This window comes from Chiloscyllium plagiosum, chromosome 24 (genome assembly GCF_004010195.1).
Source record: "Chiloscyllium plagiosum isolate BGI_BamShark_2017 chromosome 24, ASM401019v2, whole genome shotgun sequence".
Lineage (NCBI taxonomy): Eukaryota > Metazoa > Chordata > Chondrichthyes > Orectolobiformes > Hemiscylliidae > Chiloscyllium > Chiloscyllium plagiosum.
In genome coordinates, this window is record NC_057733.1 from 37,275,242 (window position 1) to 37,301,748 (window position 26,507).

The 26,507-nt window shown below is 43.0% G+C and overlaps 1 protein-coding gene across 7 annotated transcripts in view; it reads right to left on the bottom strand.

Moving 5' to 3' along the window:
- Positions 1 to 25,910, bottom strand: part of wipi1 (WD repeat domain, phosphoinositide interacting 1) — a 98,237-nt gene extending 72,327 nt beyond the window's left edge. For 2 of the 7 annotated variants that reach the window (XM_043714833.1, XM_043714839.1), the window contains exons 1-2: positions 25,701 to 25,910; positions 11,657 to 11,739 (exon numbers count right to left, since the gene is read on the bottom strand). In XM_043714833.1, coding sequence (XP_043570768.1) covers positions 11,657 to 11,739; positions 25,701 to 25,774 — 157 coding nt within the window. In that variant the 5' untranslated portion in view covers positions 25,775 to 25,910. Of the gene's footprint in view, positions 1 to 3,284; positions 3,377 to 3,397; positions 3,663 to 11,656; positions 11,740 to 25,058; positions 25,088 to 25,700 lie in introns of those variants that run through there. The other 5 variants (XM_043714832.1, XM_043714834.1, XM_043714838.1 and 2 more) reach the window with 4 other exon arrangements.
- Between the last annotated feature and the right edge of the window lie 597 nt (positions 25,911 to 26,507).

Below are 26,507 nucleotides of genomic sequence, written 5' to 3' on the forward strand. Positions count from 1 at the left end.
GAAACTTGAAAGGGTTCAGAAAAGATTTACAAGGATGTTGCCAGGGTTGGAGGATCTGAGCTACAGGGAGAGGCTGAACAGGCTGAGGCTGTTTTCCCTGAAGCGTCGGAGGCTGAGGGGTGACCTTATAGAGGTTTACAAAATTATGAGGGGCATGGATAGGATAAATAGACAAAGCCTTTTCCCTGGGATCAGGGAGTCCAGAACGAGAGGGCACAGGTTTAGGGTGAGAGGGGAAAGATGTAAAAGAGACCTAAGGTGCAACTTTTTCACGCAGAGGGTGGTAGGTGTATGGAATGAGCTGCCAGTGAATTTGGTGGAGGCTGGTACAATTGCAACATTTAAGAGGCATTTGGATAACAGGTCGAGGGCAGGTAGGAGGCCAGCACGGGGTGTCCAGGTGGATGGGGTGTGTTGGACTAGATTGGGTTGGGATATCTGGGTCGGCTTGGACGGGTTGGACCGAAGGGTCTGTTTCCATGCTGTACATCTCTATGACTCTATCTATGAGCAATTAGAATGGCCCTCTGGACCCAAGGCAAGTTGGAGAATAAAAGAATCCATGTTCTTTGTGAACTGACTGGCTACTCACTGAAACCCAGTCTGGGTTCTGCCATTCAATTCCTGAACGAATTATAGCCTTGGTTCAAACATTGACAAAGAGCAGAATTCAAAGGTGAGGTGACAGTGACTGCCTTTGACATCAAGGCCGCACTTGACCAAGTGTGGCATCAAGCAGCCTGATCAAAACGAGAATGAATGGGAATTAGGGGGAAATCTCTGCTGGTTGGAGTTGTATCTGGCACACAGGAAGAGTGTTGTTCTTGTTGGAGGTCAGTTATCTCAGGTCCATGACATCTCTGCATCTCAGGTTTGTGTTCTGGTGTCCTAGGCCCAACCATCTTCAGTAACTTCATCAATGACATTCCTGCCATCACAAGATCAGAACTGGGATTGTTCGCCAATGATTGTTCAATGTTCAGTATCATTCACAACTCCTCAGATACTAAGCAGTCCATGTTCCAAAGCACATGACCTGGAGAACATCCAGGCTTGGGCTGAAAACTGGCAAGCAACTTTCACGCCACACAAATGCCAGGCAATAACCATCTCCAAGAAGAGACAATCTAACCACTGCCCCTTGACAGTCAATGGCATTACCATTACTGAATTCTGCATTATCAACATCCCGGGGGGTTATGATTGTCCAGATACCCAACTAGATTCACCCATAAACACAGTGGCTACAAAAGCAGGTCAGAGGCTGGGAATACTGCAGTAAGTAACTCACCTCCTGACTCCCCAAAGCCTGTCCATCATCTACAAGGCACATGTCAGGATGAGTGCAGCTCCAATAATACTCAAGAAGCTTGACACTTTTCAGGATAAAGCAGCCCCTTTAATTGACACCACATCAACGAACATCCACTCCCTCCACCACCAATGCTCAGTAGCAACAGTGTGTTGTATCTACAAGATGCACGAAACAAAATCACCAAACAGCACCTTCCAAACCCCATGATCACTTCCATCTGGAAGGACACGCAGCAGATACATGGGAACCATCTGCAAGTTCCTCTCCAAGCCAGTCACCATCCTGACTTGGAAATATATCACCATTCCTGCACTTTCGCCAAGTCAAAATCCTGAAATTCCCTCCCAACAGCATTGTGTGTTTACCTACAGCACATAGACTGCAGCTGTTCAAGAAGATAGCTCACCACCACCTTCTCAAGGACAACCAGGGATGGGCAATAAATGCCTAGGTCCTGGGCCTTCTCCACCGCCGCTAGGTCCTGGGCCGCCTCCACTGCCACTCCCTCACCACCTGATGCCAGGAGGAAGAACGCCTCATCTTCCGCCTCAGAACACTTCAACCCCAGGGCATCAATGTGGATTTCACAGTTTCCTCATTTCCCTCCCCCCACCTTACCTCAGTTCCAACCTTCCAGCTCATGACCTGTCCTACCTGCCAATCTCCCTACCCATCTCTCCGCTCCACTCTCTTCTCTGACCTATCACCTCCATCCCCACCCCATTCACCTATTGTACTCTTTGCTACCTTCTCCCCAGCCCCATCACCCACCCTCCCCAATTTATCTCTCCACCCTGGAGTCTTCCTGCCTCTATTCCTGATGAAGGGCTTTTGCCCAAAACGTTGAGTTTCTGCTCCTCGGATGCTGCTTGACCTGCTGTGCTTTTCAAGCACCACTCTGATCTGAACTCTGGTTTCCAGCAACTGCAGTCCTCTGGCCCAGTCAGTGACACCTGCAGCCCACAAGTGAATAAAAATGATGAACTATAATATATTAGCAATATATTTTCCAGCCTATAAGGATCCGGTGGTATGGAAATTGAAGGTGCTGCTGACATTGATAATCATGAACATGTGGACCTTACCCTACTCTGAAGCTGCTGGTCCAGGCTGTGACATTGCTGTCAGCTGTGATTTGCTGCTCTCAGTTGAGGTGCAGTTCAACAAGTTCTCTTTGAAGACTCTTGGTGAATACAGCTTCCTGTTCTGAGCCCTCCTCTCCTTCTAACTCGAAGAGAAGCTGGTCTTCTCGACTACCTCTACTCCATTTTGTCAGGTTGCTGCCTCCCACCAGGAGATAAGACCATAAGACGTAGGAGCAGAAATTAGGCCATTCAGCCCATCATGTGTGCTCCATCATTCAATCATGCCTGATAAGTTTCTCAATCCCATTCTCCCCGTAACCCTTGATCCCCTTGATATTTAAGAACCCATCTATCTCACATATTCGATGGCCTGGCCTCTATTGTCTTATGTGGCAATGAATTCCACAGATTCACCACTTTCTGGCTGAAGAAGTCTCTCTTTATCTTCCTTCTAAAAGACCTTCCCTTTACTCTAAAGCTATGACCTTGGGTCCTAGTCTCTCCTACCAATGGAAACATTTTCCCAACATCTACTCAGGCCGTTCAGTATTCTATATGCTTCAATTAGATCCCTCTCCTCCTTTTAAACTCCATCGAGTATAAACCCAGAGTCCTCAATTTCCTTATGCGTTAAGCTTTTCATTCCTGTGACCATTCTCGTGAAGCTCCTCTGAACACACTCCAGGGCCAGTGCACTCTTCCTCAGATATGGGACCCAAAACCACACACAATACTTCAAATGTGGTCTGACCAGATGCAGCAGTAAGCCCTGTGATTTCAAACACACTGACTGCACCACTCCCCTGTGGTAGTCTCAACTTCCAGCAACACCTTCAACACTTTTATCAACTCTCGCAGCAAGAAGGTAGTTTAAGGCACCTGACCTCTAAGTTGAATGGTGATTCCTTTATATCGTGCCATTGTGGGAGTCCCTCAAGTAGCTGAACACAAGTTACATTGTGTGTTATTAAGGAAAAGTGTCAGCAGGAGTACGTACAGTTCAAAATGTCTGATCAGGCATCAAGCTAGTGTTAGACACTGATTGGAGTCTTGATTTGCCTTCTCCGTGACGTACACATTAATAGCCACACTTTCACCACGTGCAATATACCAATCAGTGCAGGCCACACAGATATTATTGGAGGAAGGTCTCCATCCTTTTTTGGCTCAGAGGGCTTCTTTAACACTGGAACTACCAGTGCTAGAGCTCAAATTTGCAATTCATTAGTGATGAAGTGACGCCAAACGTCAGATGTGCAAACCTAAAAATTATGGAAGGAAAGAAAAGAATAAGAATATGCTGAGATCCACATTTTAAAGACTTGAAAAGCTAAGAGTAGGAAGTCTACTTTAATTTTGACTCCAACTATGTAACAGCAGCAAGTAAGCTTAAAAAGTAGTTTAGATGGGGCTACTTTGAAAGGTTTCCTGTGAGACATGACAAGGTACTAAATAAATATCTGATATTTTCAACTCAGTGAGAATGAAAGAAGCTAATAAAGTATACATGGTAATAACACAGGATCTGGCAAATGTTACAGTCTGATTCTGTGACTTATTGATGGCGATTGGAAATGTTCCCTTTGTAAATGCATGCTTGGCTGGATAAATTATGATACAATGGATTCCTGTATGTCTCAAGGATTACTTGGCACTGGAATAGGAACTCACTGTTCCCTACAAGGATGCAGAGTAATACTGATTAAACTGCACTTGTCAGTCTTCAAAAAAATGAACAAAGTACTTATTCTAAGCAGTCGGTGACCAAACAGTCCTCCTCTCCACGATATCACTTCCTATGGCGCAGTGTCCATTTTGTTTTGTGAAGCATTTGAGGTGTTTACCATGTTTAAGGCACTATAGAAACCCAAGGTACTGCAGCAAACGTGAGCAGAGGTCACAAATAGGCATTATTCTGTGGCAGGCTGTCTCGAAGCTGATTTGCATTCTGAATTGTACAACTTCCAAGATTTCTTTATGAAACACCCCAGTGACGTTTTTGGTTGCTGCTCTGACTTATCCTCTCTATGACTATGACAGCCCGATGCTCAGCAAGTGACAGAAGCCAATTGAAATGATTGATACGGATTAGAGTTAGTCTCTGGAGAAGCTCCAACCCCATTTGTTGTCTGTAAAGGGGAATTCTGGTTAGAGGATTTGTCCTGGATTGTGGCTATGATGCTGCCGAGAATTACTCTGAACTGACAGCCAGTCCTAAACTGAATGCGTGAACTGATTCCACTCTTACAAAGAGACAAAAAAACTGATGCTGAAATCCAAAATAGACAGGCAGGAGGCTGGAAGAACACAGCAAGCCAGGCAGCATCAGGATGTGGAGAAGTCAGCGTTCCAGGTGTAACCCTTCTTCAGGACTGGGGGTGGGTGGAGGGGGAGCTGCAGATAAAGGGGTGGTGGAGTGGGGATAGGTGAAGACTGATAGAGGGTACAATCTGATTGGTCAATGGGAGGAATGGGCCCAGTTGGTGGCAGGGAGGAGTGGAAGGGATGAGAAGGGAGGTTATTTGAAATTGGAGAACTCAATGTTGAGTCCTTCGGGCTGTAGGCTGCCAGGCAGAAGACAAGGTGTTGTTCCTCCAATCTGCAGTGTGGTTCATTGTGGCAAGGGAGGAGGCCAAGGATGGTCATTTCGGAAAGGGAGAATTGAAATGGGCAGTGACTGGGAGGTCCAGTCAGCCTCTGCGGACCCGACGACAATGCTTGGTGAACAGTTCCCTAACTTTACGTTCAGGTCCCCGATGCATTGGGAGACCTTTTGCAGTAAACTAGGTTGGAGGAGAGGCAGGTGAACTTCTGTCTCACCCGGAAGGACTGTTTGGGGCCCGGATGGAGGTAAGAGGGTGCTGTACCAGTAGGTTTTGCATCTTTTCCAGTTGCAGGGGGTTGCAGTTACCTGGAGGTTCGAGAAGGCTGGTGGGGAGAGCGACGCAAACCAAGGACTGTCGAAGGGAATGGTCCTTATCGAAGGCCGAGACGGGTGGGGAGGGGAAGATGTACTTGGTGGTGGGGTCTAGTTGGAGTTGGCGGGAGTGTTTAAGGATGATGGGTTGGATGTGAAGACTGATGGGATGGTTATGGAGGACAAGGGATACTCTGTCTTTATTACATGGGGGGGGGATGGTTTACAGCAGTGGAACAGGGGATGGAGGCGGTGCAGCAGAAGGCTGTCTGGATGACGTGGGGACAAAAAGCACATTGTTTGAAATAGGTGGACATCTGGGATTCTTGCGAGTGGAATGTCTCCTTGTCTGAGCAGATGTGGGGGAGGCAGAGGAGTTGGGAGAATGGGATGGAGTTCTTGCAGGATACTGGGTGGGAGGAGGTGTAGTCCAGGTAGTTACTGGAGTCTGTGGGTTTGTAGTAAATGTCCATCTGGAGACTGTCACTGGAGATGGAAACGGAGAGGTCAAGAAAGGGGAGGGAGGTGTCCGAGATGGACCAAGTGAATTTGAGGGTGGAATGGAAGTTGTGGGCGAAGTTGATGAACTGCTCCAGTTCAGCCTGGGTACATGACGCTGCACCGATGCAGTCTTGATGTTAAGATGGAACAGTTGGCACACGGTGCCTGTGTAGATACTGAAGAGGGACTGTTCAATATAGCCAAAAAAAAAAGCCTGCGTAGCTGGAGCTCACACAGGTGCCCATGGCCACCCCCTTGATTTGGAGGAAATGGGAGGAGTTAAAGGAAAGGTTATTGAGGGTGAGGACCAATTGGGCGAGGCGGAGGAGAGTACTGGTGGAGGCGGACTGGTAGGGACTGTTGGAGAAGAAGAAGTGGAGGGCCTGGGTCTATCCCCCTTGGATCTATCCTGTGACCCTTCTATTTCTCAATTACATGCCTTGTACATCATAAATCATCACTTTACATGCAAGGACACACTTCGACAGAAGGAGTTAGTGCATGTCTTTGGGAACAAAACATTGTGGGAAGCAAGCATCTGAGAGCAGCTGAGTCATTAAATAAGGGATAGTTTGCTAATGAACGTAAACTGCTTGGATTTTCGTGTTAGCACTATATCTAGGTTCATGGTGTCAATGCAAAAGGACTCTGTTTTCACAGAGCGGGGTCTGGCTCAGTAGGCAATCTGGACCTCTCTATTATATGGAGTCACAGTGGCTCTTTACATTTATCTTGTTAAACTGGTCCCCTTATCCCAGTGCAAGAATTGCAGGCCCACTTAATGACTCAGAGATGCATTTAGATCCACAGTCTTCCAATAACTGTTGCAACCACTGCTAAGGAATGTTACTTCACCCATCTGTGATATTTTAATGCTTTATTATCATTTTACTTCAGAAGCAATGGTGCAGCAGCAGATGATGACATGTATGTCAGCACATCACCTCATAATCTGCATTTAAAGGGCCAATTTAAAGACACAATTCAGTAGAAATACAACCTTAAACAAAAAAAAAGAAAGAAATTGGTTTCATGATGGATTCAGGGTAGTCAAAGGCTATCACAGTTTAACACATGGAATGCTGGGGCCAATGAGAAATCAGAGAGGGATACTCTTCACTATCAACAGGAGGAAGAAACCAGCTAAGAATCCAAAGATGTTTTAGGACTTGCATCTCCTACAACTCCAAACCATAGTGCTGCATTGTTCAGAATGCAATGCATCACAACCTTGTGAACAACCTGGTTGCGTTCTGAAGGTAACCTCCAGATTCATCCATGATACCCGAAACATTTCCTCAGCATGCTGACGACATGTTTAGTCACTGGAATGCCATTGCATTTCATTCACGTTTTTACTTTGACAGGTATTGCTGGCCAGGCTTGAAGTGGGTGTCTCTCATCTCCTAGTGACATCTTCAATGAGGTTCAGGAAGGTAAACGGTCACAGGAGGAAAACATCATGACACAACATCTCCATAGAACAACTGTCCATACTTGTACCAACATCTTAAGTCATCACTTTACATGCAAGAACACACTTTGACAGAAGGAGTTAGTGCATGTCTTTGGGAACAAATCATTGTGGGGAGCAAGCATCTGAGAGCAGCTGAGTCATTAAATAAGGGATAGTTTGCTAATGAACGTAAACTGCTTGGATTTTCGTGTTAGCAACCAACAGGGCAGCACGGTGGCACAGTGGTTAGCACTGCTGCCTCACAGCACCAGAGACCCGGGTTCAATTCCCACCTCAGGCGACTGACTGTGTGGAGTTTGCACGTTCTCCCCGTGTCTGCGTGGGTTTCCTCCGGGTGCACCGGTTTCCTCCCACAGTCCAAAGATGTGCAGGTCAGGTGAATTGGCCATGCTAAATTGCCCATAGTGTTAGGTAAGGGGTAAATGTAGGGGTATGGGTGGGTTGCGCTTCGGCGGGGCGGTGTGGACTTGTTGGTCCGAAGGGCCTGTTTCCACACTGTAAATAATCTAATCTAATCTTGTGGTTACACTCAGCTACACAGTAATGGAGCAGAAGCCCATGCAGTGGGTGCATATTTCTAGCTGTTCTACAGGAACATGGATTTGTGTGTGCAATTGACATCTCCCTGTGAGAAACCTACCAGCAACACATTTTTTACTTCTTGCAAATTCTGATTGATGTCATCACAGACAAATTCACATAATTACTGATCCTGAAAAATGACCCATCAGTCATTTGTCATTTGTTGTGAATGAAACTTGGAGATCCTGGATATCCAGCAGAGTCCAGGAATGATCTAGAGGCAAAAAGGTCGAAGACAGTGATCATGTTAACCGTCTTTTTTAACACGTGGGCATCAGGTCAAGTGAGGATCAGGTTTATTTCTTAGAAGATACAGATATCTGTCACCTACCTGACTCAATAGCCTTGAACTCCTGAGGTCAGAAGTCACACAATGCCAGGTTATAGTCCAACAGGTTTAATTTAAAATCACAAACTTTCAAAGCACCGCCCCTTCATCAGGTCACTTCACTTTAGGTTGGATTATAACCTAGTGTCGTGTGACTTCTGACCTTATCCACCCCAGTCTAACACCGACACCTCTACATCATTGAATTCCTGAAACACAGCTGCTCTGATATGTCAAGGTAGCTCATCCTCTGGCCATATGCCATGTTATTCTTCCTATGAGCTGCAGCCCACTGGTGCTTCTAATTCTGTTATCCAGCAATAAGTCACTGTTTAGCAGGCTGCTGATAGTGCTCATGCTGATGTTTAGCTGCTATTTACATTGTTCCTGCTGAGGTTGGATCTAAGACTGCCTTCCCACCATGATGGGATTGAGAAAAACTCCAAAGAAAGTAAACCCTCAGCAGAAGCACAGTGAACAAAGCCTTTCCAAATAATAGGCAGGAACTCTGTGTATATGTCTTTATTGCAGTCTTTACATCGGTTTTAATCAGATGCTTCAATTGCCAGTGTGTCTGACCCTTGCTTTCACTAGGGGCTTTTAGAAAGCCCAGGAAAATTGGAGATGGGACTTTGAACTTGGGAAAGTTTGCTGCAATACTGCTCCAACTTAACACTTAGAATCAGTCAATTTGTTGGAGGGAGATCCTGTCTGACTAATTTAATTGCCTTTTGAAAAGTTGACTAACTGTCTTGATGAGGGGTAGTGCGGTTGATGTGGTTTACATGGATTTGGATAAGACCTTTGTCAAGGAACACATGAAGGCTGGTCCAAAAGGTAAGAGCCTATGGGATCCAAGGCAAGTTGGCAAATGATGGTAGCGGAGGGTGGGTTTTGTGATTGGAAGCCTGTGTTCAACAGCGCATCACAGTGATCAGTGCTGGAACTCTTGATGTTTGCAATGTGCATTAATGGCTTGGATGTGAATGTAGAAGGTATAACTAGCAAGATTGCAGATGACACAAAAATTGGTGGTGTTGTTGAGGATGGACGCTTGCTATAGCTATTGATCAGCGGGTAATTTGGGCAGAACAATGGAGGTCAACTCTGATAAGTGCACGCTGATGCATTTTGGAAAGTCTAATAAAGGAAGGATTTACACATGAATGGTAAGTCATGAGGGAATATTGAGGAACAAAGTGACCTTAATATACAAGTCCATGGATCCATGAAGGTGTCAGCACAGATACACAGGATGGTGAAGAAGGCATACAGGATGCTTGCCTTCATTAGGGACACAATATAGGAGCAAGCAAGTCTTGTTGTAAATTCATAGAGCATTCGTTAGGCCACAGAATGAATACTGTGTGCAGTTCTAGTTGTCACACTATCAGAGGGAAGAGATTGCACTGGTGAAGGTGCAGAGGAGATTCATCAGGATGTTGCTGGAAATGAAAAGTTTCAGTTATGAGGAAAGACTGGATAGGTGGGTTTGTTTTCCCTGGAGCAGATGTGTCGGAGGAGGAATGTAATTCAGGTTTACAAAATTATGGGAGGTATATATAGGGTAGATCATGAGAATCTCTCCCCCACTGCAGACATATCTTCAACTTAGTCTTAAACCAAAGGGCATAAGTTTAAGTTGCTTAGAGGAAGTCTGAGGAAAAGGTTTTTTCACCCAGAAATACAGAAGATGCTGCCTGAGGATGCAATGGAGGCAATTGCTCTCACAATATTTAGGAAGCAACCCAATGAATATTTAAAATGCATGGATAAAATAGGTTATGGACCAAGTACAGGTTAATAGGATTTGTGTAGTTTGGTGTTTGGTGGTTGGCATATCTTTGGTGGTTGCTATGCTGGAGGACTATGATTCTAATCAGCAACACCTCGCCCAAAGGGGCTTCATATAAGCAGTCTAACACGCTAAAGTCAAAATGTGAAAGTTGGTAGTCGGAGTGAGCTTCCTGTGCACTTACATTTTTAATGGTACTTGCTCCAACCTGCACTCAAACCCATTTATCAGATTGAACTTTTCCCCACAAAGCAAGGTTTTGATGGCCTACAATGTCATCAGGCTAAGGGAACTGGTTTATTTACACTATCAGCTGCATGCAGCTTAACCTCACCTATATTGGGTAGAAATGCTGTTTAGTTGAGTCACCTCTCACTGATAACAGAACAGATAAATGGGACTCTTCTCAGCAAAAAGCCAGAGTTTGAAAGTTAAATTTTGTCAGCATTTTACTACTTTCCTGCTTTCACTTTCAACATCTCCAAAAAGCATTTCTATCATATGCATTTTTTATTCTAAACTCAAAAAAACTGAAACTTTGGAATTTAGATGGTCAACTGTCCTCATGTCTGGTACATGCTGAAGTGGGTTAATAAATATGTACAGTTAAGTTCAGCTCCAATCTCCTGCCATTGCAAATATTGTCCTGTAATTTTCAAAATTGCTCAGGATTATTTAGCTTTTATGCATTTTCTTTGTCTGTTTGATGAAGGTGCTAGCTGGGGTGGCAACGGTGACTCAGTGGTTTGCACTGCTGCCTCACAGTGCCCAGGACCCATGTTCAATTCCACCCTGTGGCAACTGTTTTTGAGGAGTTTGCACATTGTCCATGTCTTCGCACGGGTTTCCTCTGGGTGCTCTGGTTTCCTCCCACAGTCCAAAGATATGCAGGTTAAGTGGATTGGCCGTGCTAAATTGCCCATAGTGTCCAGGCTAGGTAGATTAGCCATGGGAAATGCAGGGTTACAGGGATAGTGTAGAGGGGAGTGGGTCTGGATGGGATGCTCTTTGAAGGTTCAGTGTGGACTCAATGGGCCAAATGGCCTGCTTCCACACTGTAGGGATTCTATGATGACTGGGTGCTTGGGGTGGATTAAACTTTGCCCTTTCTTGTCAAATGAGAAATTGACCAAGATTAAAACACTGAAGTTGCCGGTGTAAAATCTGTACAAGAGTACTGCTGATCTTCTAATGTTTACAATTTGGTGTGTTTTAGAAGCTGAACAGCTAAAGGTGTATTGTACACATGGACATCTTTCAGATTGGCTCATCATGTCTGCTGTTGTGCTTCTTAAAACAGAAAGAGTTCAATTCCATTGGTTATGACCATAATGAAATGCACTAACCAAATTAAAACACAATGCTCTCTCCTTCATGTTATTTCACATCGGTGAAACACTTTCAGGCACTTATTGCTTTCATTGTACAATAAATTTACATTTCTGTAGAGAAGCTACATTTTTTAAGAACCTGTTTGTCATATGAAACTGAATCATGCATATAATGCTGCTGTGCCACAAATAAATCTAAAATTGCTATTTTATATACTACAAAGATTAGACATTTACAGGAGGTTGCTCAAAAGAAAGTCTAGATTAAAGAGGTAGTAGCATTCCATTGTCAAAGGTTCATAATTTTAAAAGAACTGTGACTCACTGCATTTGTAGATTTCTTCCAATCTGTCCACCGAAGTCAATGAAAATAGTTTATAACCAGAGATAGTACCAACTGCCAGAGATCTGCAGATCAAACAACAAAATAAGTATCAATATAATACATAACTTGAGCCGGACTTAGCATTTTCTGTCCGTTACAGTCTTCCTTACTCAACAGAAGTGTTGACTTTTCCATTGTTTTGTTTAGGAAAGGCCAATCAGTCTTTCTGGCTAAGAATGCAGGTAACAAATGGGGAGATCCTCATTCACTCCCATAGCATTTTAGCAACAGAATAGGTATCGACACTATTTCATATCACCTCCTATTGGTTCTTTCATAAACCATATCTAATGTTAATATTCTCCGTGATCAATGATGAATCAGTAACACTTTCAAGGCCAACATTAATGCATATTTGATAATGGTACAACTTGTACCAGGTTTCATGCAGACCCAGTACTGGTACTCTTCATACCATGGTTGATACAGATTTAATCATAGAATCCCTACAGTGTGAAAGCAGGCCATTTGGCCCATCAAATCCACACCGACCCTCTGAAGAGCATCCCACACAGTTCCACCCTCTACCCTATACCTGCATTTCCCATGGCTAATCCACCTAACCTGCACATTTTTAGATACTATGAGCAATTTAGCCTGGCCAATCCACCTAACCTGCACATCTTTGGATACTATGAGAAATTTAGCATGGCCAATCCACCTAACCTGCACATCTTTGGACTGTCAGAGGAAAGCCATGTATGCAAACTCCACCCAGACAGTAGCCTAAGGGTGGAATCGAACCAGATCCCTGGCGCTGTGAGGCAGCAGTGCTTAACACTGAGCCACGGTGTCATCCCAGATATTGCCACAGATTATTCATACAAATTATTATTGGTACAGATCTAATATTGCTATAAACTTGCTATTTTTAAAAACAAAAATGTCTTGGAGATGCTTGATGTTCTCTGTATCTAGACATACACATAGACCGGAATGGAATGAATATTACATAACACATGAGTTTTTGCAGCCTTTATGACTTTAAACAAAAAAAATCTGAAAGAACTGCATCTGCTGGAAATCAGACACAAAAACAGAATTGCTGGAAAAATTCAACAAGTCTGCTGAGTCCAGCAGGTCCCTGGACCTGAAATGTTAACTCTAATTTCTCTCCACAGATGCTGCCAAACCTGCTGGAAAACCTCAGCAGATTTGGCAATATCTATGGAGTACCACCAGAGTTAACATTTCAGGTCCAGGGACCTGCTGGACTCAGCAGACTTGTTGAATTTTTCCAGCAATTTCTGCCTTTCTGACTCTGATGTACTTGTTTGCACAGTTATTACATAGTGAGGGGTACAACTTGTGAAACACCCATCCTTGTAACAAACTAAATACATTTATTTGGACTGTACCTCTCACATTAATTAAAGATTGTTGTTCAACTACATGCCACTCAGAACATGTGGTCAGGAGTTTATGTAAATTGAAGTATTCTGGCTAGTTTCAGCCACAAGTTCAAAAACAATATGGGATATAGCAATGTTATGAATAAAAAATCAGGTGTGATATCTGAAATGTCCCGTCTGTGAAAGCTGAGACATTTTTTGCAAGTTGATCCTCATGGCTTTGCACAAGTCAAGAACAGATACAGTCATCAGGTGAAGGACGGTTAGCAGGCAGAGGATATAATGAAAAAGACTGATATGAAAGTAAGACAAAAGTGTGACGACAAAAAGGTGATGCATGGGAAAAGTGCAAGTAGCCCTAAGTTGTTAATGTATCCTTTTCGAGATTATTACTGGAGGATTTCTCTTGATAATGCAAAATTTCCTTCAACTAGGGATTGAAAAACCAAAGTCACTGCATTCATCATTTGCCACAATCTCCTCTCTTCTTTGTGGTCACTGCCTGAGATTGAACAAAACCATTCATATCCTTGGTATCTTGACTGACATCCAGAGACAAGCTTCAGACCAGACAGTCAGAACTGCTTCCATCTCTGTACCATCGCCTGTCTCTACTCTTACCTTGACTTATGTGCTGCTGAAATCCTGATTCATGTATGGATGTTATCAATACACTAGACAATTGCAATTTACTACTGACCAGCTTTCTGTCTTGCTTAATCCCGAAATTGAACTTATCCAAAGTGCTGCTACATATATCCTAACTTACACTGACTTATAGTAGCTGTGTCAGGTAACTCTTCAATCTTAAAACACTCAACCTTGTTTACAAATCCCTTCCAAAGCTCCTCTGTTTCTCAAATCCCAAAATTCTGTAATTCTGCCCACATTTACCCTCCTAACCCAGGTCATGCCTTCAACTGCCTAGGTTTTAGACAGTTTCTCTCCCTAAGCCAACCCAATCCTTTAAGATATTGCTTAAAGCCTGTATCAATTACCTTTCATAGCGTCAAATTTCGTTTGATAATGCTCCACTAAAATACTTCAGGACATGTTATTACTTTGGAATTCTTACATAAATGTAGAGGTATACCAAAGGTTTTGACTGTGTGGAGTTCTTACATTCTTACTGAACTCCACACAGTCACCCAAGACTGGAGTCAAACCTGAGTCTAAGGTGCTTTGAGGCATCAGTACTAACCACTGTGCCACCATACCACTCAAATAGAACTCACAAAAGTCATTCTGCAGGGCTGAGGGCTCCGCTTTTCTCCCACAGTCCAAAGATGTGCAGGTTAGGTGGGTCAGCCATGCTAAATTGTCCTGTAGTATCCAAGAATGCGTAGTCTAGGTGGATTAGCCATGGTAAATGCAGGAATATGGGGTTAGGTTGGGGAAGTGGGTCTGGCTGGGATGGTCTTCAGAGCATTGGTGCAGACTTGATGGGCCAAATGGCCTCTTTCCATATTATACGACTCTAAACCAACACATCCACTAATAGATGATAACTGGGCAGCATGTGCTGAAATGTCTGGAGTGTGATAATCATTAACATGAGCTATAAGCTATTAGGGACACACTCTCTGCAAAGAAAGGAACATGTTCAAGCCTACCATCTTTTTCAAATTACTCCAAAGAGTAAACAGAAAACACTCCCATACTTATCTCAGCTACAAGTTTAGAATTGCTAACAATCAGTACTCGTAGATGTGACTATTTGGATGAGTGCAAGATAATACCTTCAGCAACAAGATTTCTGCATTGTTCCAGTCTAAGTGACTGGATTTCCTTCTTTTTAAAAAAAGAAGAATTTGAGTGAGGCAACCATTCAGGTAATATACCCATTATTATGCGGTAAAGAAGTATTACAGAAAATTCACACATATATGGCCTTATTTTTGTGAATCTCATACAATATTGCTCAATGCATTGTTTTATAAGGTTGTAATGGAATATCAATATAAGTTTCATGCTAAAACTACAAACTTGATTCAATTTGAAGCTGGGTCAGAGGTGAGAGTACCGCCATCTGAACCAGAGTTGACATTCTTAAAGAAATCTCATAGATGCAGCAAATATTCTCACTTCAATATTTTGTGTTAGAGAAGAGCTGACTTTTTTTAAATGTATAACATAATAATTCAAATGACCCTCAATTGAAGCCAAGAGGCATCTTGACAGATGTGTTAATAGGCAGGGAGTAGAGGGATACACACCACGTACACACAAAAGATTTTTAGTTTAGAAAGGCATCATGGTTTGGTACAGGCTTGGTGGGCCGAAGGACCTGTTCCTGTGCAGTATTGTTCTTGGTTCAAAGAACTAAATTGCCCATGGTGCCCAGAGTTGTGCAGGCTAGATGGATTAGCCATGGGAAATGCAGGGTTACAAGAATATAGTCGGTGGTGTGGGTCTGGGTGTGATGCTCTTCAGAGGGTCAGTGTGGACTCCATGGGCTAAATCGCCTACTTCCATCATGTAAGGATTCTATGGTTCTATGAATTGCCCATAATCAACATCCTGGGGATTACCATATACAAGAAAAGGAACTGGACCAGCCACATGAATACTTCAGCCGCAAAAACAGACTGAGGATAGGAATTTTGTGGAGATTAACTCACCCGCTGTTGCCCTAATGCTTGAATACCATCTACAAAGCCCAAGTTAGGTGTGTGATAGAATACTCTCCCCTTTCCTGGATGTGAGCAGCTTCAGCAATTCAAGGAGCGTGACATTATTCAGGGCATTGCAAACTGGATAAGTGGTTCCCTGTCCACCAATGTCAACATTCACTCCCTGCACCATCTACACAGAATGACAGTGATGTGAATCATCCACAGGATGCACTACAGTAACTCGACAGGCTCCTTCAAAAGTATCTTCCAAATTCACAACCACTTCCATCTGGAAGGACACAGGCAGCAAATATATACCACCACCTGCAAGTCCTCCTCTAAGCCATATACCATCCTAACATGGAGCTATAGTGATGTTCCTTTACTTTCACTGGGACAAAATCCAATAAGTCCCTTCTTAACAGTACTCCGGATATATCTATGTCTCAAGGACTGCAGTGGTTCAAGAAGGCAACTCACATTCTGGAGGGCAATTAGGGATGGGCACCAAGTGCTGGCTCAGCCAGGAATGCTCACATATGGAGTTATAATAATACAGATTCTGCTGGGGATATTTCAGCAATAATTGTTAAGTGGTAGGTCAATTTACCAACTAGACATTACAATTACCCACAAGCTGCGTCATGGAATATCCACTTGTACATTGAAATAACCTCAATTCATGCTGGCATTGCCAAATTCGATTCAGATGCAGAATCTGCAATAAAATTATATGGACTTAGGTCACAACTACATACATATAGCACCTATCATTATGGAGTCTGTGTTACTGTTATGCAGTTGAACATGTCAGTGCGACAGTTAAGCCATCCAAATATTTTGATTGAAGATAAACTCTTATTATACCTTTACAGCAAAATAACTGTAATCACATGACAAACTCATCTGGTGCTGGCTTAAAGAAACACGCTATTTTCCATACAAAAAAAACTAAGCTAAGCTAACCCCTTGTGGTTTCTTGTAATGGTAGCAAACATTTGAAACCAATAATAAACCCTGACAACCACTGTCTAGTTTGGTGTGTCCTTCCCCATGAGTGAAAGAAATCTGAGAGCTAATTTGTTACATTGCCAGAATCTAAGTGCCTTGTAACTTTAATAATATGGCATTGCCACATATCTGGGAGCCTGGATCCTGCCAAAAATCATCATAAATTTTCGCCACTGGGTTACAAACAAATTAACAAAAGAACTACATTAATTAAATTTCAAGGTCCAACTGAAACTTAGGAATGTATATCTTAGTGCTGTATCTCAAAAGATCAGATAGTTTAGACATAAAAAGCTTTTGCGAAATACAATGATTAAGTGACTGTCCATAAAGTGCACATTTGAAAATTATAGAAATTGTTCATCAGTAATCTGCTGAATGATTGAATGACTCAAACTGCAATGTTGCAACAAATATCTTGCAATCAGGTCCTCCATTTACAGGAGTCTTTATCAAAAGTGTGTTTCACAGTAACATTGTACTGACAATATCTGCCCAGGAAGTTCCAGATGGCACTGAAAAGATAAACTTGAATTTTGTACTGCCCTACCATATCCCCAGGACATCCCAAAGACCTTTAGAGCCAAATACAGAACAACCTCAATTAACCAAACATTAATTATCCGAATTTCGGATTATCCAAACAAGATCTCAAGGTCCCGTAAAAACGCTATTCATTATCCGAACAATCCATTATCTGAACTCTGTTATGCCAACAAAATACTCCCTACCTGTCTCGTTTGGATAATTGTGGTTATTCTGTAATCGAATCATAGAATCCCTACAGTATGGAAGCAGGCAATTCGGCCCACCGAATATGATTCGGCCCATCGAGTCCTCTCCGACCCTCCGAAGAGCATCCCACTAAGACTGAAGCCCTACCCTATAATCACGTATTTCCCATGGCAAATTCACAGCCTGCATAACCCGAGACACTATAGGCAATTTAGCATGGCCAATCCATCTAACCTGCACATCTTTCGACTGAGAGGAAACTGGAGCACGTGGAGGAAAACCACAAAGACATGGGGAGAATGTGCAAACTCCTCACAGACTGCCACCCAAGGCTGGAATTGAACCCGGGTCCTTGGTACTGCAAGTCAGCAGTGCTAACCACTCAGCCACCATGCCACCCAAATTATGTAAGTAATAACAGTGACTGTTAATCATTAGGTGAACATAGTCACCAGTTTGCACAGTGTTATGATCACAGCTGATGGTACTACTGGACAAGTCAGATACCAGATTGAACTCTGGCTTGAAAGATTTTTTTTAAATTTATGAAACATGTTACACTAGGCTGCACAGGTTCTTTAACAACAAAACAGAAGTTTACGACACAAAAAACAAAAACAAAAAAAAATTACCAAGCTATCTAGATACAGAAGACAGTTTAGAAAAGTCTTAAAACACACTCAAAACAAAAGTGTCAACCGATTTCCCCGACACTGTTACAGAGATTCAAATCTCAGAAGAGTTACACCCATCAATTCATTAAGGATCTACTTAAAGAACAGTATTGTCATGGATTGTGGAGATAATTAGTTGAGTCTTTTTTCAAATCTGCCACAACTCAAAGCCTAATCTTTCTCCATTTTAATAACCTACATATTTCTAAGCAAGGATGTTGTGAAACTTGAAAGGGTTCAGAAAAGATTTACAAGGATGTTGCCAGGGTTGGAGGATTTGAGCTATAGGGAGAAGTTAAATAGGCTACGGCTGTTTTCCCTGGAGCATCAGAGGCTGAGGGGTGACCTTATGGAGGTTTATTAAATCATGAGAGGCATGGATAGGGTAAATAGAGAGGGTCTTTTCCCTGGGTGGAGGAGTCCAGAACTAGACGACATAGCTTTAGGGTGAGAGGGGAAAGATAAATAGAGACCTAAGGGGCAACATTTTCACGCAGATGGTGGTGCATGTATGGAATGGGTTGCCAGAAGTAGTGGTGGAGGCTGGTACAATTGCAACATTTAAAAGGCATCTGGATAGGTATATGAATGGGAAGAGTTTGGAGGGATATGGGCCGGGTGCTGGGAGGTGGGCCTGTTTCCATGCTATATATCTCTATGACAATGTGACTCTAAATGCTTCTGCTTTGAAAGTTTCACAAACTCGACATTTTTTTTTAAACTGAGGTGACTGTATGTTTCCCTGAACTTACCTATACTCCTCCATTAAACTTGCTTTTGACCCTGGTTACATTTCTTCCTAACTGCCCAAAAAAAAATTAATCTCCGGCTTTTCTAAACTCAAATCAATTCTGGATTATTCAGAGCTGAAAACAAGCTAATGGTTTTCAATGTTTACCCACCTGTCATAAATGCTTAGTATAATGAAATTTCCATTAACACCACAGGGGTCTACAGGTACTTACTTTCTCAGCAATGCTAAATAAGATTATTGTTTGGGAAAAACTCACTGATCTTGTTTTTTACTTAAATAAAACCCTTACAGGAGTAACAAATACCTGAGTGCCACTACTTTGTAATCCAAGTCCAACAATGATACCAACGTATAGATAAAAAGTTATACACTTTTCACAACAATAGCCAGATTTTATACATAACAAATAAATAAGTGACCAGATAATTTGTTTGTGACAGTGCTGGGAGATGGAAAGAGAAATCAAAGTCCCAAATAGTGCAAGAAAAATTTCCAAATATATTGGAACATGTAGATGGTGTCTTCCAAAAAGCCACATCACTGACAGTGTAGCACTTCATCAGTACCACACTGAAGTGGTAGCTCGGATTGTATGCTCAAAACACAACAAACAACCTTCAGAATCGGAGAGTGCTATTAGCTGGCTACTCTATTAGATGGTGACCTCCCTCAGTCAAGTTTACTGGTCAAAATTATACATGTGAATTATTCTGGCTTTAGTTTCTGTTGAACTCCAAACTCAGAACTGAATAACAATTGAGGAGACTATATGACACCAATTTTTAGAAGACATATAATTGATACAAGTTATTAGCAATTATTATTTCCATCACCATTAACTAGAAATAAATTTCTTGTTTTCAGATATCAACTTTCTGAAAACTGATGAGCAAATCTCAGGAAAATGTTCATAAAGTTATAATTGACCAGGGTGTGACATGGTTCTTGATACTCTTTTTGTGGGATTGGTAAAGTTGAATCTGAGATTGTGATTGGAGATACAGTAATTGGCAAGTTAAAATTTTCCAGTTTTTTGCCATGCAAGCTTATTAGCCATGAGCTTTCCAGTCTGTGGAAGCTGGTTTTGAGCGATGGCTTTTTGTGTATAGAAGCACATGCCAATTACTTTGAAAAATAACTTTGTTGCTAATTTATTTCTGTTCATTTTGCCCATTTAAATACAGTGGCATCTAAGAAATTAATGTCTTACTTATGTGTTGGGGCTTTAAATTTCACGGAACATTGACTATTATTGAGGACATTGATAAACTCTTCAAACACTGTTTCTGCTGGAGTTCAAATTCAGCAACGTTAACACAGGTACGGGAGTTACTGTTGCTACATAGTTGCATCACTTAATTAATAAATTAGTGACAATGGGAAAGGAGACCCTGAAAATCAAAATATACCGCCTGAAAATTAAAAAGTTACCTTTAAGAAAATCTCCGGAACAGTGCTTGAAAAAAAAAGTTTGCACCTTGAGGCGAATGTTGTTGCCAAGGGCAGCATTTATTGCCCGGCCTTAATTGTCTTTCTGAGCTGATGGCTTGCTAAGTCATTTCCAAGGGCAATTAAGAGCCAACCACATTGCTATGACTCTGATGCCACACGTGGGCCAGACCTTGCAAAAACAGTTGGTTTCCTTCCTTAAAGTACACTCAATTGGCTTTCATGATAATAGATGATAGTTGTCAGTCTAATTGAGGCGAGCTTTCAATTTAAGATTTATTCATGGAAGTTTAATACTGCCAACTATCCTGGTGGAATGTGACCTCATGTCACTATGGAGGCGTCTTGGGCCTATGGATTATGAGTCCAGTGACATTAATATTGCATTATCATCTTCCCCAAAATCTGTTTTAAGAAACTGCTCTTGTTGATTTTCATTAAGGACAATTTGGGGACAGGGCATAGAATAAAAACCGAATTTTAAGAAAATATTTAGGAGCAGAGTAGGCCATTCAGCCAATCGCATCAGTTCTGCTATTCAGTGAAATCATGGCTAGTCTAATAATCCTCACCTTTACTTTCCTGCCTTTTCCCCATAACTCTTGATTGCCTTATGCTATAAATAAATGTCTATCTCAACCTCGAATATACTTAATGACCCAGCCTCAACAGTCATTAAGTTGTTGATGACTGACAAAGAATTTCATAGATTCATCAGCCTCAGAAGAAATTTCTGCTCACCTCTGTCTTAAATGGGCAACCCTTTACTCCAGGGTTGTGCCCTTTGGTCCTTGAGTCTCCCTTTCGGGGAAACAACCTCTCAGCATCTACCCTGTCAAGCCCCCTATGAATCATATATGTTTAAAGAGGATTGTCCCTCATTCTTCAAATTCCAATGAGTAGCATTTTAATATAATCCTGAACTTAAAAATGTGTTGCTGGAAAAGCGCAGCAGGTCAGGCAGCATCAAAGGAACAGGAGAATCGACATTTCGGGCATAAGCCCTTCATTCCTGAAGAAGGGCTTATGCCCAAAACGTCGATTCTCCTGTTCCTTTGATGCTGCCTGACCTGTTGTGCTTTTCCAGCAACACATTTTTAAGCTCTGATCTCCAGCATCTGCAGTCCTCACTTTCTCCCAATATAATCCTGAACTCAACATTATATGCTTGACATGGAACCATTTGCTGTTTACTCTACACCGAATAAATCTGTAAACATATGGACTGAGCTTGGGCTTATAGTTGGCTTTTTTAAGCTCCCTATATTACCCTCCCTCAAAAATCATCACATATCCCTCTCTTCCCAAACAAGCGGGATGTTTCTTGTTTGTTTTTCCATGATGAACACAAGGGTGATGCCTCTTACATCATCCAAATTGGGAGAGGCAGAGTGAGGAACAATGATGGGTGGCAATAAAGCAGAAGAGCAATAAAGCTAGCAGGAAGGATGGGTTAGCAGAAGGAAGGTAAATACTGCTGAGTGCAATGGAAATGCAGAGGAAAAAAAGGCTCCTGGATTGGTACAGCATTCAACAGGTTAGAATAAGCTGACTTGGATTTGTAAATAGGAGCTCATGTGTGTCTGTGTATGTGCGGTGTGGGTTGGGGGGGGGAAGAGGGAAAACCCAGTAGGCCATCGAAACGTCCATTTGCATCACACTGACCAGAAACCTGACTGTCCTACAGCACCAATGGGAGCAGCCTTAACTGATCAGCATGGGTCCATCTGGAAAGACATTGCACGCTATTGATCTTACTGACTATACTGATTGGTCAGCACCTGTCTACTAGCAGTGCCAGTGCTTACTGGTGAGTTTACAGTCTGTCTGATAGGTGTTGCACTTCAGCCAATTCTAAGGATTCTGTCTGACTGACCCCACCAAGGAAAAAGGAGCCCAAGAGGCTGAAATGTACAAGCTGAGGGACAGCCTTTTTTTTTGAGGGTATGGCCTTGGGACAGAGCCTCTGCTGGACACAAAAAGCCCTCCCCCCAAAAAACGAGGTACAGCACCAACCTCTGCCTTCCTAAAGGATATTAGCCCATGCAGAGAATATTGCCTGGCTGTTTGCCTTTCCCCTGCCACATGTATTATAGCACAGATGGTAGAATGAGGTCTTTAAGTAGCCAGAGTGATAGAGTCAGATGTGCAGCATGGAAATAGACCTATCGGTCCAACCCGTCCATGCCGACCAGATATCTCAACCCAATCTAGTCCCATCTGCCAGCACCTGGCCCATATCCCTCCAAACTCTTCCTATTCATATACCCATCCAGTTGCCTTTTAAATGTTGCAATTGTACAAGTCTCCACCACTTCCTCTGGCAGCTCATACCATACACGTACCACCCTCTGAGTGAAAATGTTGCCCCTTAGGTCGCTTTTATATCTTTCCCCTCTCACCCTAAACCTATGCCCTCTCGTACTGGACTCCTGCATCCAGGGAAAAGACTTTGTCTATTTATCCTATCCATGTTCCTCATGATTTTATAAACCTCTATAAGGCAACCCTCAGCCTCTGATGTTCCTGGGAAAACAGCCCTAGCCTATTCAACCTCTCCCTATAGCTCAAATCCTCCAATCCTGGCAACATCCTTGTAAATCTTTTCTGAACCCTTACAAGTTTCACAACATCTTTCCGATAGGCAGTATTCCAACAGTGGCCTAACAATGTCCTGTACATGACCTCACAACTCCTGTACTCAATACTCTTACTAATTAACAATTTAAGGATCGCATTGGGTTCAAGGATTTGTCAAATGAGAGGGCAGGCCAATCAGGAGTGATTGAGTAAAATAAGCCTATTTCTCTGTAATCTAGTAGAATGAAGGGTGATCTGATCAAAATGTATGAAATTCTTTGGGGGCTTATTTGGGTAGATACTGAAAGATTAATTCCTGCTCTGGTTTGGAGGGTCTGGATTAGGACTCAAAGTCATGGAATAAGTGGTGAGCCATTTAAGACACAGTTAGCGAATACGTTCTTTATCTGCAATTTTTAAGAAGATTTGTAGCTCAGGTTGAGGTTCAGGTTGTAAGTTTGCTTGCTGAGCTGGAAGGTTTGTTCTCAGATGTTTCGCCACCATGCTAGGTCACATCAGTGAGCCTCGGGTGAAGTGCTGGTGTTCTGTTTCACTTTTTATTTGTGTGTCTTGGTCTATTAAGGTGGGTGATATCATTTTTGGTTCTTTTCCTCAGAGGTTGGTAAATGGGGTCCAAATCAATGTGTTTATTGATGGCATTTCGGTTTGAATGCCAGGCCTCTAGGAATTCCCGTGCATATTTCTGTTTAGCCCATCATAGGATGGTTGTGTTGTCCCAGTCGAACCTGATGAACCTAAAGGACCCTGTACCAACAACCAGCAAAACGAATATGATTTACAAAATACCATTCAAGGACTGTAACAAACACTACATCATATAGACAGACAGAAAACTAGCCACCAGGATACACGAACACCAACTAGCCACCAAAAGACATGAGCAACTATCACCAGTATCTTTACATACACACAAAGAAGGACACCACTTTGACTGGGACAACACATCCATCTGAGGACAGGCTAAACAGAGATATGCATGGGAATTGTTAGAGGCCTGGCATTCAAACCGGAACTCCATCAATAAACACATCGATCTGGACCCCATTTGCCCACCTCTGAGAAAAAGAACTGGAAGCGATATCACACACCTTAAGAGACCAAGACATATAAATAGAAAGCGGGACAGAACACCAGTGCTTCATTGGAGGCTCACTGATGATGTTACCTAGCATGGTGATGAAACATCTGAAAACAAACTTACCAGCTCAGTGAGCAAATATACAATCTGAACTTTCTTCACTCAGAGGATTGTAACATTTGAAATTCTCTATTCAAGAGGGCTGTAGTTGTTCATTGAGGATGTTCAGGAATAAGATTGATACATTCATGGGCAAAAGCATCTTTTATAATGGTATAGGGCTTCTGCCCAAAATGTTGATTTTCCTGCTCCTCAGATGCTGCCTGACCTGCTGTGCTTTTCCAGCACGAGGTCCGCACTGGGACCACTCGTTGCCACCACGAGGTCAGCACTGTGACCATTCACGGCCACCATCAGGTCAGCACCACACTCTTGACTCTAATCTCCAGCATCTGCAGTCCTCACTTTCACCCAGCAAACATGTGCAGCCTAATAACCATTTCTGACACATATTTCTTAAGTACTTAGAAGGTGCAGGAAGGTGCAAGGTTCAATCTATGGTGGGCAGTTGAGCCATTTTCAGCAGTGTCAATGAGAAAAAATTTACAAGTGTTTCTGTGCACAGAAAGAAGTGTGTCAGCCTGGATCCCTTCTCTTTGGCTATTCAGCCACGCTAGGCCGAGCCTATAACACCCATATTTGAATAGCTCATGGGCACTCATTTCACTTACATCGAAAATACAACTGCTATCCTAAGTAACTATGGGCACCAAATGAACATGAATCAAGAGTGTGGTGCTGGAAAAGCATAGCAGGTCAGGCAGCATCCGAGGACCAGGAAAATCACCGTTTCGGGCAAAATCCCTTCATCAAGATGAGAGCAATCAGGAATCAAGAATGTCTGATTTCTGATAAAGGGCTTTTGCCCGAAATGTCAATTTTCCTGCTCCTCAGATGCTGCCTGACCTGCTGTGCTTTTCCAGCACCACACTCTCGACTCTAACCTCCAGCATCTGCGGTTCTCACTTTTGCCAACCAAATGAGCACGGACTATATTCAACAAGAATTCATACCTGTAAGTGTCTTAATAGAAGGGCATGAGCTGCACAAGACAGAAATGCAGAGTACAATTAGCATGGTCATATCAAAGTTGCATGAAGAAACAATAACTTCAGATTTCTTTCAGAACTACATGCAGTGTTGGCAACCACATGCTTATTTTGAGGTATTTATTGGAATATGCCATTTTTATTTGAAGCTTTAGCAGTGAAACACCGCCAGTCTCCAGTTTTCCTGGCTGAAACCTGGGGTTTGACATGATGTGGATCCAACCAAAAAAAACTTTAGCAGTGCAGGAGTAACAATTGTTGCCATGCATGGGAGACCTTTCTATTATTTGTGAAGTTATGGCACAGAGTTCAGAGAAAAGGGTTACTTATGCTTGATAACCTGGAAGTTTTTGTAACAGTAAACTCTGACGCTCCGCTATGAAAATCAAGAAAATCCCTCGGGCAAAATAAACAAAAACAAAACACCCCACGACCACTGTAGGTACAGCGCATTCGTATCTTTACGGCTCTTTTTTTTTGATAAATAAACACTGATGCAGCTTAAAGCCAGCGGGATGATGAAGGTCCTCCGATCAAGCTGTTTTTGTAAAACATTCCGAAAACAAAAGCCGCGATCAGCGCTGGAGGAGGCGGCCGCTTTCTTACGTGCAGTCCTGATTGAAGGAGGCGCAGAGAGGGGCGATGCGGGCTCCCTCTCCCCCGGCATCACTCTGGCTCATTGTCAGCCCTCCGCATCCAAGTCTTGGGCGCCGCGCCCGGCTCTAAGCGGCGACTCCGTACAGCAGCTCCGTGGCCATTCAGCCCTGCTCGCCAATCAGGGCAACCAGCAGCTGTCAAAGGCTGACGTCATCCTCCACCTCCCATTGGCCAAGGGGGGCCTCACGTGGCCATGAAGCCGCGCCCCCTCCAGCAGGGCCGAACCCTATTGGATGAAAGCCCTCGAGTCTTGCCCTCAATCTCTGGATCCCCAATTGCTGGGCAAGAGGTTAGACATTGCCCCACTTCTCAAGCCCATCAGTTCTGTTCACACAGTGTGTGCTGACATTTCATTGGCATGTTTCGTGGGTTCATTGGAGTCCAGCAAGGTTTCATGGCTGTTTTCAGATAGTTTCTATTTCAACGTGTTATGACACACAGCTAGAGGAGGTGGGACTTGAATACCTCACCTTTTCTTTTCCCTCCCACAACAGTGATAGGGCCCTCCTGTTGCTCATTTATCCACCAGCATCCACATCCAAAGGATCATCAACTGCAATTTCTGCCAGCTCCAGCACCTCCCCTCCCTTGTCAGCCTTCCGCTGGGACCATTCACTCTAGGACACCTTGGACCACCCTCCACCATTCTCATCACCTCCCCATACTCCCATGGTACTTTGCAATGCAATTGTAGAAAGCCTAACCTGCCCATTTAACTCCTCTCTTCATACCATCCAAGGCCCCAGGTGAAACAGC